General features: G+C 33.7%; 1 protein-coding gene across 1 annotated transcript; it reads right to left on the reverse strand.

Annotated features, from left to right (window-relative positions):
- Positions 1 to 1408: 1408 nt before the first annotated feature.
- Positions 1409 to 14975, reverse strand: LOC133336938 (doublesex- and mab-3-related transcription factor A2-like). The gene is made up of 4 exons (XM_061545204.1): positions 14798 to 14975; positions 10479 to 10580; positions 8691 to 9090; positions 1409 to 2373 (listed from the first exon to the last, which is right to left on the reverse strand). Exons 1-4 carry the CDS (start codon positions 14942 to 14944, stop codon positions 1484 to 1486), a joined length of 1539 nt encoding a protein of 512 aa, XP_061401188.1. The 5' UTR covers positions 14945 to 14975; the 3' UTR covers positions 1409 to 1483.
- Positions 14976 to 16488: the final 1513 nt, after the last annotated feature.

Genomic DNA, 16488 nt, shown 5'->3' on the forward strand with positions numbered 1-16488 from the left:
CGACCTCTGCATTGGTGTTACAAAATTCGCATATATATTTTCCAAATTATTTCGATATGTTTATTATTGAATATGGTTGTTCTAATGGCACAGAAAATGAACATGTAAGTAAATAAGAAAAAGTGAAACCATACAAAATGAAGAAGAATAAAACATAAAATAAAAATGGAAAAATTAAAACGACAAAGGATTTCTGTGCTATAGAAATCTGCCGCCACCTGCAAACACTCACGCACCAAATCTGTTCTTTAACTCTCGCTGACAAGAAACCAGTATTTAAAGTTTTATGAATTACATTCATAAAATACAGAAATCCCGACATTGCCAATACTTTTTGAACACTATTCATATACTATTCGAATTATTTTTCTGTGTATTTGCAAAAAAAAAAAATAATAAAATAAAATCCATTCCAATATATTTTTATAATATTAATTTTTATTTAACACAGTATTTATTTTTCATATAATATTTTACAAATAATATTTATTTTCTGGTTGTAGTTATTTCTTAATATTTTTTAAGTATCTACTTCTTAAGGCTTAACAATTAATAACTATGATTAAATATCGCAATATATGTATGTTTACGTTCTTCTTTGAATAAGAATTAGGGTGTAGAGTGGGGGCTGCTTACTAAGGCTGTTGAAGAATTATATTACAAATTGGTTTGATAGTTATGGTAGAGGGGTGGAGGGTGTATATATAGACCTTATAATCTAGAAAAACGATTATACACGGGATATAGTTGTTTTTTATATGTGGTTACGTACGTATATTTGAAGTTATACTAGGTGAGTTAGGTTTTTTAATTTTAGTTTTTTTTTTTTTTTAATTTGGTTTTCATGTTAATTTTTATTAGGTTTTACTTAACTAAACATCTTACAAAGCAACAAATTTGTGTATATATCACTCTAACATGATTAACATTATAAAACCTGGTTTGGCAAATAACAAGGGTTTGTGTTTTTCTTTTACAATCCCTGCATATTTTGTATTCTAAAAATTAAGAAAAAAACATCATTTCAAATCCAAAATTGGTTATAATACATTTAAGGACTATTATACGGAAGTCCTCGGTCTTCTATATATACAAAATACCTCTAATGGTCGTCTATGGATGGAAGACCATTTGAGGATTTCTGTAGACAGAGGACCACATGAGGTCTCCTATTAACGGATTACTCGGCCTTCTATATATACAAAATACCTCTAATGGTCGTCCATGGATGAAAGACCCTTTGAAGACTTCTGTAGGCAGAGAACCACTTGAGGTCTCCTTTCCTACTAAGTATGTGTCATTGGTTAGGGGTTTTGAATAAATTTACATATTTTTTATTTAACATTTAGAATTTCGATTATTTACTCCTCTCCTTGTTTACTGTTACTCCCACTGCTTCCGTGTTCTGAGTTCTACGCCAGCGTTACTCAAATGGTCTAAACACAAGGCCGTTGTTGTTTTCACCACCGGCCATATCGATTTCTCAATCCTGTGAATCACCAGCATTACTGTTACGATCCACAGAGGTGCCACCATTCGATTCAGATTGTTCACAATCGGCGGGATTTATAACACCGGGTAGATAAACGGTTCCAGCATAGGGTGCCGCCAAAAATCGTTTAGCATGAGCCTGCATAAATGGTGGATATCGGTGGGTGGGTGAACCAAAAACGGCCGCCGGTGGAACCAATGGTGAAAATGCCGATTTCAATGGAAACGGTGGTGATGGTGGTACATTAGGTGGTGAATGGGCCGATGTGGGCATTAAATGATTTAAATCTTCACCGGATATCATCGCCTCCATTGTCTGGAGAACATCACCACGATAGCGTTGCAGTAGCTGCTCCACATCACTGCGTCGACGATTGGGAAAGACACGCATCAGAACATCTACGGGGGAACGTTGATGAGGCTGTTGTGGCCCCGCTCCACCCACAGCATGATGACCCATCATTGGAGACTGTTGTTGTGCCTGCTGTTGCTGCTGATGATGATGTGGTGAATTTTGAGCCACTGCATGGGAATGGGCACTTGCGGCCGCTGCTGCCAAAATTTGTGTATGATGATAGGGCATAAAACCTTGTGGGTTGCCATTACTGAAGCTGCGCAACATATGCATACTTTCAGCGGAGGGTGTGTGTGGCGGTGAGGTGGAATCTTCTTTTTTCAGGCTGAGATTTTCAGGGGTGGCCTCATCGGGCGCCGAATCAACATCCAAATCGGATTCTGGTGAGCTGGGAGGACCGGTACGAGCAGGCGATAGATTACCATTGTTGTTGTGATAATTGTTGGTTTTCTGGCGTGGGCTGCTAGGGTTGGATTCGGAGCCGGTGTCTTGATCGGTTTCATTGGAGAGACGTGCACGTTTGGAACCTGCAAGGAGGAGAGAGAGAAAAAGATGGAAATTATTAATAAGTGGTTTAAAAGGGAATGATTTATGTGCGGAAGAAAAAAAATAAAACCAATTCCGCAATGACAACAGAGGCCTAAACATGTCGAAATTATTTTTACACCCCCTGACAGACGATATCTGGAGATTTTCTATAAAAAGAAAACCTCTTGAGATGCTCTATAGAATGCGATTTTTTGGGTTCTTTTACAGACCAATAATCTGCCGACTTTGTTTATACCTACTGTGAGCTTCTATTTGAAGGATCTTTTTAGGTCCTCTACAGCCAGAAGACTATAGACAGAAGACCTTTTGTGGTCTTCTATAGACAGACCTCTTGAGGTATTCTATAGAAAGAACACCTCTTAAGGTCTTTTACAGAAATAAGACATTTTGAGGTCTTCCATACAAAGAAGACATCTTGAGGTCTTCAATAGAAAGAAGTCCTCTTGAGATATTCTATAGAAAGAAGTCCTTTTGAGGTATTCTATAGAGGTCTTTTATAAAAAGAAGACATCTTCAGGTCTTGTATAGAAAGAAGTCCTCATGAGGTCTTCAATAGAAAGAGGTCCTCTTGAGGTATTCTATAGAGATTATACCCACAGATTACCCCTAGAAGGTTTGTTTCAAGAAAAGACCTCTGGAGATCATCTAATGAAATTCGGAATTTTATTTTCTTTATAATTATGGGTATAGCTCTTCTTCTACAAAAACTAAAAACCTGTCCATTTGTATTCCAAATAACCATGTTCATCAAATTCCCCCTCTAATGGAATTTCATAAATCACATTGTCCAGGCAAGTGACTGACTATTAAATAAATATCATAATTGTACATACACTCTCTTCACCTGGAAGAGACGTTTTGAAATAATTTCCAACCAGTCCATCATTTTAAAAACAATAACAAAATATTATTTAAACAAAAAATGCAAACCCACACATCATCATGTTTGCAAAGGAATGTCAAGATGCTGCGAACAAAATAAAGTAAATAAAAATCAATAAGCATTCATCCATTCCCCTTCACCTTTGCCGTCCTGCCTATCTGCTCTCCTGGGAATGAATCACAACTTAATTAAATTTCAAACAGATGAATGGGAAAAAGTGCTTCACACAAATCAAAAACAGGCAAAGGAAGCAAAAAAAAAATTAAGCAGAAAACAACAAACGACGCAAAAAGAAGACACACTATAACAAAACAAATAAAAAAAACTGAAATATTTCGAGTAGAAGATATCGAATGACTGGTTTTGAAAAAAACACACAAATATTTACTGGCCTTAAACGCCATACCAACACCATCATCATCATCATCGTTATTGCCACTACCATTTCCACCACTCCGGTTTGCCGGTTACCAAGTTACGCGAAAAAAGTAAACTTCTGTATCGCCAGGTAACCAGCAGCAACCTATACAGACAATCAGGTATGTCGAAAAAGACAATATTGAACATTAAATTTGATACTTTACTTTTTGTTGTTTTTGGTTTTTTTCTTGATTTATTTTATTCTGTTGTTTTTGTTGTTCCTACTGAGTATTTGTGTAGAAATAGAGACTGTGTAGCAAATAAATGGTTTCAAAGTGTATTTAATCAAGTTGATTTGTAGGGGGAGTTTTTTCTCAGATTTTTTTAGTATCATGGTATTTGTGGTGGAAATTTTTTGTCTCGTTGAAAGTTACTATTTTAATTTTGAAATCTTAATTTGTTGTAATATTATTTTTTTTTTGAATTGTCCGTGATAAACGACAATATATCATTGAGTAACGATGATTAGTAAAATTAATCAATTGTCATCAAACCCGTTTAATATTCTTTCGGAAATTTATTGAAAAAAATTATAACAATTTAATCTACTAGGTCTCAAATGATCTAAAGAATATGTAACTATGTAAAAATATAGACCTATCTTGAACATTTCTTGGAAATAAGTCTTTATTCCTCAGAAAGCCAGATTGTTATATTATGAGGGCAGTTCGGCAACTTATTAGCCTAGCACCAAAAGCGCGGTATAAACAGAAAAAAGTTAAGTGTTTTGGAAACTTTAATCTCTGTTATGAACACATCTTAAATTTTGGTCCGATCTGGCAACTCATATAGAGACTTGCGCCTTTTTTGAAGCATCCGCAATTTTTTTACAATAGAAAACTTAGAAATGCGTGCTGTCATTAAATATTTACATAAAAAAAGGTTTATCGGGACAAGAAATTCATAATGATATGGTGAAAGTGTTGATCGAGTCCAATTAATTTTGCATGAAGAAATACAGATGAAAGAGCTTTCTGCATGATGGGTGTCGTATTTCTTAACAGTCGATCAAAAACGCATAAGAATGAGCATTTCTCAAGCTTGTTTGTATCGTTTTAAGCGAAATAAAATCGATTTTAAGCATCGTTTTATAACTGTTGATGAGACATGGATCCAGAGACAAAAGAACACTCTAAAGAATGGTCTGAATCTGGAGGAAGTGCCCCAAAGAAGGCAAAAACAATTCAATCGGCTGGTAAGGTTATGACAACGGGACTTCAAAGGTATTATTTGATTGACTATCTGCAAAAGGATAAAACAATAAATTCAGAGTAAATGTACAAATTTGAAAAACTGCACAAAAGACCGACGTGCCTGGAAATCTTTTTAAAGCTCGGCTTATGGAACGAAAGTTCTGTCAAAAGCCAGCTAAGTAAATAAATACAAATACGAGAAAAACGTCCTGGCTTTCAACACAAAAAAACAAATTGTTCAGCGCACAAGGGTGTTTTAACAATGGCTAAAATCAACGAATTAAAGTACGAGTTGCTTGACCACCCATTTAATTCTCCTGATTTAGCTCCCAGTGATATTTAATCGCTCCCAAATATAAAAAAGCTGGCAAGCGTTTTACCTCAAATGAAGATCCAATTACAGTTGTAAACCCCTATTTTGAAGACCTTGAGGAAAACGATTTTTATCAAGGGATAGAATTGCTAGAAAAGCGTTGGAATAAGTGTATTGAAGTTTTAGGAGATTATATTGAAATATAAAAAAATATTTTTGAAAAACTCTTTCATTGATAGAAAAATGTATAGATCCAAATATGCTACGTCTGTCCGATCGACAAGATACTGTGCACATACAATCAATATCAATGGAGAGGAACATATGTTGTGTTTGAGTTATATCAGTATATGTATTTTTGTAGGCCAAATTAAGAATCTTAGCAGCCACTTTTGTATATACCCATGCTAATGGAGAATCATCCGACTTTGTTTTTTCCTGAAGGGAAATGCAAAATTTTGTTGTTGCTGTTTTTGGTGATTAAAGAAAAGTCCGTGTCAAATTTTTAAACCGATTGGGTTATTAGTTTTTGAGTCATCGTGCCCGCCATTCGCAAAAACACTGTTTCGAGAAAAAACTGCGTTTAAAGTTTAAGAATCACTCTTGTCGTCAATTGATGCTGACACAATAAATCGGCTATATCTTCAAGAGTTCTTGAGACTTTAACTTCGAGTTTTGTAGGGACACTCTTGAATTAGAATTAATTTTTTTTTAAACCGAGAATGGGGGGAGGTCTCCTTAAAGGTTTTCAGTTTGTTGTTAATATGCAAAAAGAAAAAATGTAGATTCGGTAACATTTTTGAGGCATCTAATTCTTGAAATCACAACCTTTGTACTTAGAAGTAACAGAAAAATATCATACTGTCGTTCGGAAAATTCTGTTGTAATGCACTTATATTGTATGAATTTTTATTGAACTAAAAATATTCAATATTTATCACATTAAAAAATTTTATTCACATTTTTAATGTATACATTAAACCGACGATCTTTAACACAACCGCCTACACATGTTACTAAATGTAACACTTCAAAGATAATTTATGCTAAATTTAATTTTTATTTAACCCTATTAAGGGGATAAGGTCGTTGCCAACCTAAGGAGTACTTTGAGTGAAAATGTTGTTGCAGTTTCAAAATCCCTTAACCAGACTCAGACCCCCATACGCGCTCACAACCACATATAACAATTGTTTAGTTTACAGACGTTTTTCAGCTTCGTTAATTTTCTAACACCTCACTGCAGTCAAAGAAGAACATAGGTGGTAACTAAGAAGAACAAAGCATTACAACACATTGTTATGTTGTCGCCGTAATAATTTCAAAAAACCGCGTAACAAATTACAGAAGCGTAAAAATGTACACCGTTAATATTTTCTTTTGGCGATGCAACCAACAGTTGTGGAAAATCTTTTGTTCGATGAGGTGGGTGTTAAAGGGCAGCATTAGCACATTGGGTTGTGAATTATTCTTTACATTAAAAATAAAATAAAATATATATTAGATATTGCTGCTAGAAGAAAGGCACACTCAGGTTAGAAAATATGTCTGAAATCCAAAATACCAATAATTGAGGGTACCGTTATATGGGAGCTATATTGATCATTTTTAGTAGAAAGATTTGATAAAATCCCAAAATGTCGAAATTCCCAAATGAGTCGAATATTGGTACCATGCGATATATATTGGGGCTATACGAAAAACGTGGGCCAAACGGATGGTGACGGGAGATGATAAATGAATCACATACGATAACCCTGGGCGAAAACGATCGTGGTCAAACGGTGGCAAACCAGGACTAACGGCCAGGAAGGTTCTGCTGGGCATTTGGTGGAACTGGAAGGGAATTATTTATTATGAGTTGCTTCCATATGGTTAAACGCTAAATTCAGATCTCTACTGTCAACATCTGGACCGTTTGAAGATAGCAATTGACAAGAAACGGCCTGAATTGTTCAACAGGAGAGGTGTCGAGTTCCACCAGGACAACTCTAGGCCACACACATGTACAGTGACTCGACAGAAACTTCGGAAGCTTGGTTGGAAAGTGTTAATGCATCCGCCATACAGTCCGGACTTGGCACCAAGCGAAAATTTATTTAATGATAAAAAATTGGTATCTAGGGAGGATTGTGAAAATCTACTACTAGAGTCTTTTTTTTTTTTGCAAATAGAGAGCATGACTTCTATGAGAGAGGTATTATGAATTTACCTTTAAAATGACAACAAATCATACAACAAAACGGTGCATATTTGGACAAATCGGATATTCCGAAGTTTGGCAAATGAAGTCCTGTAATATATATACATATAAAACAACATATAAAAACAACCTAATATTTAAAATCAACTAGACTGATTTATGAAAGATGTGCAATAAATTGGGGAAGAAGTACTCAGCAGTTTGACCTTTAAAATTTGTTTAAGACCTTTACATTTCTGAAAACGAAACTGGATTTTAATATGAGCACTATTTCACAATATGGGCTTACTTTACAAATTTCCTGCCAAAAGTCATATTAAAAATACCTATAAATTGGGTGACATTTATATAGGACTTTTTAGGGCCGAAACTCAGGTCTATGTGGACCTGAGTTTCGGCCCTTCATAAAACCTAAAATGGATCGGAAGCAATAGAAATTCACTCGTGTGACTCCGATCAATATTTTGAGGTGTTAAAATCATAATGTAAATGTTATACGACTAGAAGGACTTATATTCTCTGAGAACCCGAATTGCCATAAACGGACATCGCATAATCGAAATAAAATTTACACTGAGGACTACGCAAATATTCTATGGCTAATTTAATAATATATACGGTATGCATTTTATGTAGAATTGGTTTGAACAGAACTTTGACGTTTAATTTTGAGGATATGGCAAAAATCAGTTATATGGTTTCAAACGTTTCTGGGCCAGACTACTACTTATAATATATCTTGATTTTAATGCTAAAATTCCGTGAAGGCAACTGATAACCTTCGACCTGAAATTCTTAAATTTCTCTATTTTCAAATATCCAAAATTCTTCCACTGTACAATATTGTGAGTTCCCCATTTACACTTAACTTGCGACTGCCACGAATTACAACAACATTATTAACAAAACAACATATTTATACCCGGTAACACTTTCAACACATAGTCGAAAGCAACAACAATAGAAACCCCGACAAGAGTTTTTGCTCTTTTTTAAAAAAAAAGCAAATATGACTTAATGTATACCCCACATGCTTTGACAAAGTTACAATTGAAAGCAAAAAAAGAAAAAAATCGACCCAAAAGAGGGAGAAAGCCTGGTGGCTGGCAACACACTTCTTACATTCGATTCAAGTGTTGCACATACACTTGAGAATTTTTAGCTTGGCAGCTACACGCGAATACTTTATTGTTATAATTGCCAACTCTCTTGAAGTCAAAAATGTTGCCATTAAAAAGGTACGACAAAAGAAAGGTAAAAAAATATTTAAAACATTAACTTACCAGGACTTTCAACCTCTGTGCGATCGGGTGAGAAACCCATTGATAGTCTTTCGGCCCGTATACGCATTTCAGAATCGGAATCACCAGAATTTGTACCGCCACCACCGCCGCAACCACCACCTGAACTACCATTACTACTGAATTGCATACGACTGTGATGATGTGCTGCACTGGAGGTGGAATCAAGACCATCACTCGGTGGCGATGGTATACCCGTGTGAAAAACACCATTTTGCGATGTATTCTGGGGACTGAGTTGTGATGCAGGTGTTGTTGTTGATGCTGGTGTCCCTTCACCGCCAGCATTTTGTGATGGTACTCGTGGCGGTACATTGGTGTAGAGCAGACCCAACTCACGTGCTTCATTTTCCTCCTGAGCCTGCTGACGACGCAATGCAACCTGAAAGAATGAGGAGGTAGAAAAATACTGGAATTGTTTAAAAAGAATTTCGGTTCAAAAATTTAACTATTCGAAATAAAAACATTGGTGAATAAAAATTAATAAAAAATGAAGAAAGAAAGTGCGACAATTAATCGTGGACAAATCAATGAAGATAGGGGTATAAATCAATTATTTGGATTTCAAATTACATTCGCATATACTGTAATATCCAGATCTGGCCGCGAGTGACTATTTTCTGTTCTCATATCTCAGAAGAATATTTGCTATGACGCGAAGCCTATTTTACATCTAATGACAAATCGTACTACAAACAATGGTATTGCTGTAAAGGTCATGTCAAAATGTGAGCCTATTTTGAACCATTTCAGTGAAGTGAGATTTTAATTAAAATTAAAAAAAAATAAAATGGATCACAGAGAAAAAAGGACATTCTATCGGATTTTCTCGAAAAAGTGAAGTGTTCGCGTCATAATAATGTAGCGTCGAGAACGATAAGAAAATAAACAGACAAAAATAAAGGTTTCGGTCCAATCCATCTGCTGAATATTAACAGATGATTATTAAATGTCCATTTCCGGTTCCCCATTGAAAAATAAACAGACAAAAAATAAAGTTTTTAGTTTTTTTTAGACAAATTTCTTAACGATTGATCAATAACTGCGGTCTGTACATTAATTGCAATTTGTAATGGACAGATGGGCGGACACACATTCGATTCACCAAGTCGCGTGTGTTTATTATGTGCGAAAGATATACTCCTACAATTCTCTAGCACAAAGCTCTTAAAAAATGTTAAGAATAAACTGAAACGTTAGCTTGTCTGACAAGAGTAATAACTCCTTTTTTGGATTCTCGGTATGACTGAAACATGCAGCATAAGTGCTTAAAACACAACCTTAATCGTACACTGTGTCTATTGTATAAAAATCGTTCGTTACTATTTTCAATTTCTTAACCCATCTTAAAAGTGAAACAAAATTTGATATTTGATGACCGGTTCATTACATATCTGTCTTGCAAGGAAAATTGTTGCGACATCCTCAGTTTTTGTGTATTGCATCGGTTTCCTCGCTATAACCTAAACCCATATTCATTACTATCTGAAGCAGATTTGGACCGTCGGGTACCTTTACTGAGTATTTTCAACTCCACGCTAATTTTGACAAACATTTTATATTAGTCAAGCAAAACAGCTTTCCATACTTTATCTTCCATATTATAAATTTTTCATCGATATGAAAATGAGAACTTCATGTTTTTGTCATGGGTATAGGTTGCACAAAAATACACAAATACCCGTAGTTACCGAAAAAATGTCGATATTATTTACGCCACATATAAAAATCGAATTTGTAAATAATAGTATTTCGAAAATATTGACTCACCTGGGCTGCCATAACACGCTGACGTTCCGCAATTAATGTACATTTGGCACACAAACAATCACGCCATCTGCAATAGCGTTTGTGGCCCTTTAGAGCGCTGACCTGCAAATATTTTGAATTTAATAATTTATTCAATTTGTTTACCATTTAAGCCATTGTATTAAAAAAATAATTGAAAAATTAGTAGTTATGAACCAATTATGCTAACTTTCCAAACACAAGGTCACAATTTTAAGTATTGTAAAATCCACCTATCTTGGACTAGACGAAAAAAAATGAAAATATTAGGTTGAGGAAAAAGAAATCCATTATTTTTATATGAACTATAGGACAAGCTTTGGAATGCCCAAATATACACCGTTCTGTTGTATGATTTGTTACCATTTTAAAGGTAAATTCATAATGCCTCTCTCATAAAAGTCCTGCTCTCTATTTGCAAAAAACTCTAGTAGTCGATTTTCCCAATCCTCCCTAGATACCATTTTTTTATCATTAATGAAAACTTTGCAATGCAAGAAAAAGATTTCAATCGTTTGGTTCCAAGTCCGGACTGTATGACGAATGCTTTAAATCGAGTCACTGTAGATGTGTGTGGCCTAGCGTTGTGTTGATGGAACACGACACATCTCCTGTTGGCCAATTCTGGCCGTTTCTGGTCAATTGTAAATGGTTTAAAATAGTTTTATGGCCAATTTTTAGCTCCTAGGCGATGTTATGACTGCTAACAACTTCGATCCTTTCTCCGATTTTATCGACATTTTCTGACGAAAAAAATAATTAATTTATTTTTCCCTAACCTAATATCATATCATTGATCGTGACATATAATCGTGAATATTTTGGAATAATCCTCCAAAAATGTCTACGAACTTCACGTGCAATAATTATACGCCCTGCAGTTGGTAAATGTTGTTATTGGTTGAAATATAATTTATCATAATACCATTTACTATTAATAATACTAATATTTCTTTAATTATATTTCTATTTTATATTTCTAAAATGAATAATTTCGAAAGGTTTGAATTAATTATATATTGGAAATTTTAATTTAGTCAGCACGAAATTTTACATGGCATAGAAATTCCATCATTGCACCAAATAACGTATTTTTAGAAATAAAATATAATATAGAATATTTCGTGAGGAATTTAAAATTTTTTAATATCGGCTCAACAAAACAAATAATTTTCCCAACAAAGCCTAGAATCAATACTGTTATTAGGTCCATATCAATATTTTCCATTTTGTTTTATAAAATGAAAAAATAAAACACGAAAAACTCAATTTCGATTTTTTCTGTAGTTATATCTATTTGCATTTTAGGCCACGATTTATTCCTGATCAGAATAATACTATATGCCGTATGTTAACATGACGCCAAAGCTTTATTTGTAGTTTAAGTCCATCTTAAAGTGGTTTAAGTCCATCTTATAATGGTATATCCTTTTTAGTTTTTGAAAGCCCAAGTTGCATTTTTCAGAACTAGGCCTCTGTAATTTGGTATTTTTATTTCACAATGGACTAGAAACGCCCTGATAAAAAATGTATGTTTTTACATAGTCATTAAAGCGACCGACCGAATACCGGCCATTAAAAAAATATATATGTATATTGGCTCTAATAATTTTGGATATATTTGCAAAGGTTCCAAGCTTGTACATAATTTCGTAACTGGTATTTACGGTTAGAACACAATTTTTAATAAATAATTAATTCTTACTGTTCACTGTCTAAAAATGTTTATCTCAGCTGAACTTTGCTCCTTTTATACTTAATTAATTATATATTAAAATACCGGCTTATTCCTAATAATGTGTATTTTCTTTGCAGGTACAATATATTATAAACTAATTGGAAATCTGTTGAATTTACTTCCAAAAAATCTTCATTTCATTCATTGGGTGAGTATTACTATTTTTTTATATTCCTTATATTTCTTCCGAATATTTCTTCTAAATCAATAAAGCTCTCATATTCAAAGATATATTCTTTTCGAGCTCTGTAGGATAAAATGAAAATTTTTATATATTCTATTTATTTAAAATTCAGTAGAGCTTTTCTGAAATTATATTTTTCACAGTTTCAAAAGATGTTTGAAGTCGATGTATTTACCAAAGAGCTCCAGAAGTGTATTCCTAAGCGTTGTTAGCGGATATTGGGTTTCAGCTTTCTGAATCATTTCAAAATTATATATTTATTAGGGGAGACTGGGGCACCTTCGGCACTTTTTTTTAGATCTCTATATCTCAGTACTTATTCAACATATATAACAACTTTATGGCTGATTATTGTCCCCTGACTCTTAATTATAAATAATAGTACAAAAAAGATATAAAAAAATAGTATTAGTTAAAAAAATTTTACAGTTTTGTAAAAAAAGTCAAATTCGCCGAATGTGCCCCAGCTTCGGCATTTCATGGGGCACATTCGGCAGCATAGTCATAGCCGGGTAATTGTCATCGCTATTAGTCTAGTTGAAATTCTGATCCTCTAAAGGCTCTATTTGGTTCTAATACGCCACACAATGTTTGAATTATAGGGCTTTATTTTCTAGCGGCGGACGTTTACATCTGAAGGTCGCACACACTATCAGAAATAGAGGTTTTCTATCGCATTTTCGTCAATACAAGCACGTCTGATCTTATATATGCGACTTGGAGCCATATTAAAGGATTAGTTTTAAAGACAAACTCAAAAAAATTTTAAGGAAATAATATTGCTCAATCTGTATATGGCCGAATGTGCCCCACTTTAAAATGCCGAATGTACCCCGAATATACTTTTTATAGTTTTTTTTTTTCATTTTTTTCGATCAGATTTGTAAAAACTTATATTTTTAAATATTTTCATAATAATACACATCGTAGTTAACCACTTGTTAATAATATTGTCTTAAAAATTTTAAAAGTTTTATACACGAAATACTTACGAAATGGAATTGAAATATTACAGAAACATCTATAAAAATACAAAAACCTATGTATCTAAATAAGTTTATTAGCTAGAAATTTCAAACTTTGTGTCAGTTATTTATTTCGATATTCGATACCTATGAATCGAAACTAGTGATGTACGGTGAGAGCTTCATATCGAAAACGCAATTGCCGAAGGTGCCCCGATGCCGAAGGTGCCCCAGTCTCCCCTATAGTTTTCAAAATAATAGCCCCCCCCTTTTTCATATTATCTAAGTATTATGTTCCTATGATTTTTTGTGTTTCAATCAATGATCACAATTATTGAACATAATTTCAACTGTTTTTAACGGTGGAATTAGTGGATATTTATGATAAAAAAAATTGTTGTGCATTTATTTTAATTATCCGTCGCTTAAAATAAGTTTAGGAACCTCAAAACCCACACAATTTTATATTTTCTTCAGGGTTTTACTCATTTAGTATCTTGGTTTTCCGATTATCATGACTTCGACTCCGGAATACAAGAAGACAATAATTTTTCAGTAGGAAATATGATTGATTTTGATTCGAAGTTTATTCAACGCAATATTACATTTACAGGACGAAATTTTCGAATATACCTTGTATGCCTTAATTATTATATTTTAGTCAAATCATCATATTTAATTGCGTGGAATAGGAATTAAATATATATTATTTGTGGATGGCAAAATTATTGCACGAATCGTAAAAATTGACACAGGAAACATTTTCAGTATATGTTTGTCCAAACTTGGACTCCATGTCCGATTCCTCGAATATATACATAGATTAAAAAAATTAGTTTCTAAGCTTCATTGGTTAACATATTTATCCTGCCATTTTGTGATCTGCCACATATTCCTCTTATCTAATGATGAACGATAAAGTTAATCAATACCGTATATGTGATGTAAACAAATTTTGTACAGTACTAATCATATCAAGTTCTCTATTTAATTTAAATACTTAAAAAAATCAAGAAAAACTAAACAAATATATCATGCTCCTTTTGATGATAAACCGTGGCAAATTAATCGCCCTTTAGTATACGAAGTAACAATTTGTACATAATAAGCTTTAATTTAACTTTTTTGAAGCGTGTATTTTTAAGGTGTTTCCCGACAAAGTCAGGGTGCGAGGTGGAAAAACATCAATGACCTATTTATTCCCAGAAATATATTTTTTGTTCTTCGTTTTTACAAATACGATTTCAATTTATGTTCCCTAAAGAAGGGATTTTTATAACAAAAATTTTACTGTTGCACTGCATAGTTCCGTAGGTGATTAAAATTAGGTGACCTTATGATTTTTCAAAAATATCCATCTCCTATAGAGATTAAATTGAAACAAAAAATAATGTTTTTATAAAACAATACTAACCACTCCATGATTACGGCAGCGGGCACATTTCGGTGTACGCTGATAGCGTTCGGAGGCAGCACGCAGAAAAAATGCAGGTGGCAAGGCACCTAAGACCGGATGTTGAGACATGAGATTTTGCATATCAACGCCGCTGGGTAAACTCATAATTCCACAACGTACCCACTTAGTAAGGGATTATTTTCGTTTTTTAGATACTATTTTATTTAATGTTTTAATTTTAATAATTTTTAATATTTTTAATTTTATTTGAAAGCATTACTATATAATTATTATTTTTATTTTATCTTTCGTTAATTGCTTCACTTTATTTTTATTTTTAAATTATATTTTTATTAATCCATGGGTTGTCACAAGAAATTGTTTTTTATTTAAAAATTATTTTTCAAATGATAATCCACCACAATAATATTTAATGTTATTACTTTTTTTTAATTTTATAATTTGTAACAATTTTAAAATTATAAATGTTACAATTATAATTTCTTTTGTTTTTATTTCTTAATACCGCAATTATATTTTTCGGGTTCGGGTCGCCGTCGTAACGCACTGAGAACTCGTTTGCAACTGATTCAAATTTCTTAAATGTTGATGTTGGTTACAAACAAATCCCCAGAAAAAAAAAAGAAACTACAACAACCATTCATCCATCCATTCGAACCATCCAACCAACCATCATCATCCTCAGGGCCCTACCAAAAACTCAGAGTAACAAATTCTCAGATGCCAACAACAACAACAACGGTTACACATAAAATCAAAACACCACCACCGTCGTTGTTGTCGTCGTCTTCTTCGTCAAACAACAGGCAGTAGCTATAAAATGGGGGTTGATTATCGTATTTTTGTACTCTGGCCTTGCCGTGCCTTATTTCTCTCTGCCAACTTCGTTCACGACCATCAATAATAATGCAGTGGCAGCAGCAGCGAAAGCAGCACTGGAGGGGTGGGCTAAATGAACCAACCAACTGCCTCCTTTATGGCTCGACATAAATGTTGCTCCTGGTTTTATTGTCCTCATTGCTGTTTGGTTGTAATTGTTGTTCGTGCTGCTGTTGTTGTTGTTGCCATTGTCGAGTAAAGTAACAATCAGTGGTATATAAAAAAATTGTTATAGTACATGTGAACTACTTAAGTGTATGCGCGTGTATGTATGCATGAGTGTGAGTGTGTGTTGGTGTGCGACTCTACTCATTGCTCTTGTTAAAATATGAAGAATATCATTGAGAGTCCACATAAAAATTTTGAATATGGTATGAAGTGAGGATAGTCAACCAGCCAGCCATCGGCAGCAATGGATGGATGGTTGGATGAATAAATGAATGAACGAACGAAACGAACAAAGCATAGAAATGGATAAATGTTTTGCATTTACCAGACAATAAGGCAAACCGAATGACTCGATGTCAGCCACCAGACTTGCGATCATTGTTACGTCTGACTGACTGGTTGGTTGGTTGCTTGTTGGCTGTCACGCACGCTATTGAAAAACTTTTCAAATTCAATATTATTTTTTTTCTGTTGTTGTGTACAGTATATAAATGTAGTATTTGATGTATTCATTTGTACATTTGTGAGCATAAAAGTAGCAAAAGTTAAACAAATAAGGGGATTAGCCTTAGACTTTTCGGGGTTTAGCCTTAAAATATATTACACTTATAGATGACATGTAGACCTTACAATATTCTATA

Source organism: Musca vetustissima, unplaced genomic scaffold (genome assembly GCF_032173495.1).
Source record: "Musca vetustissima isolate MV318-11 ecotype Yass unplaced genomic scaffold, APGP_CSIRO_Mvet_v1 utg107947, whole genome shotgun sequence".
Classification (NCBI taxonomy): Eukaryota; Metazoa; Arthropoda; class Insecta; order Diptera; family Muscidae; genus Musca; species Musca vetustissima.

Excerpts from the sequence above, each read along its gene's own strand:
- LOC133336938 (XM_061545204.1), bottom strand. The coding sequence starts at position 14,944 with ATGAGTTTACCCAGCGGCGTTGATATGCAAAATCTCATGTCTCAACAT. Across the intron at positions 10,581-14,797 it reads GCTGCCGTAATCATGGAGTG|GTCAGCGCTCTAAAGGGCCA; the intron begins GTTAGTATTGTT and ends AAATATTTGCAG. Across the intron at positions 2,374-8,690 it reads CACAGAGGTTGAAAGTCCTG|GTTCCAAACGTGCACGTCTC; the intron begins GTAAGTTAATGT and ends TCCTCCTTGCAG.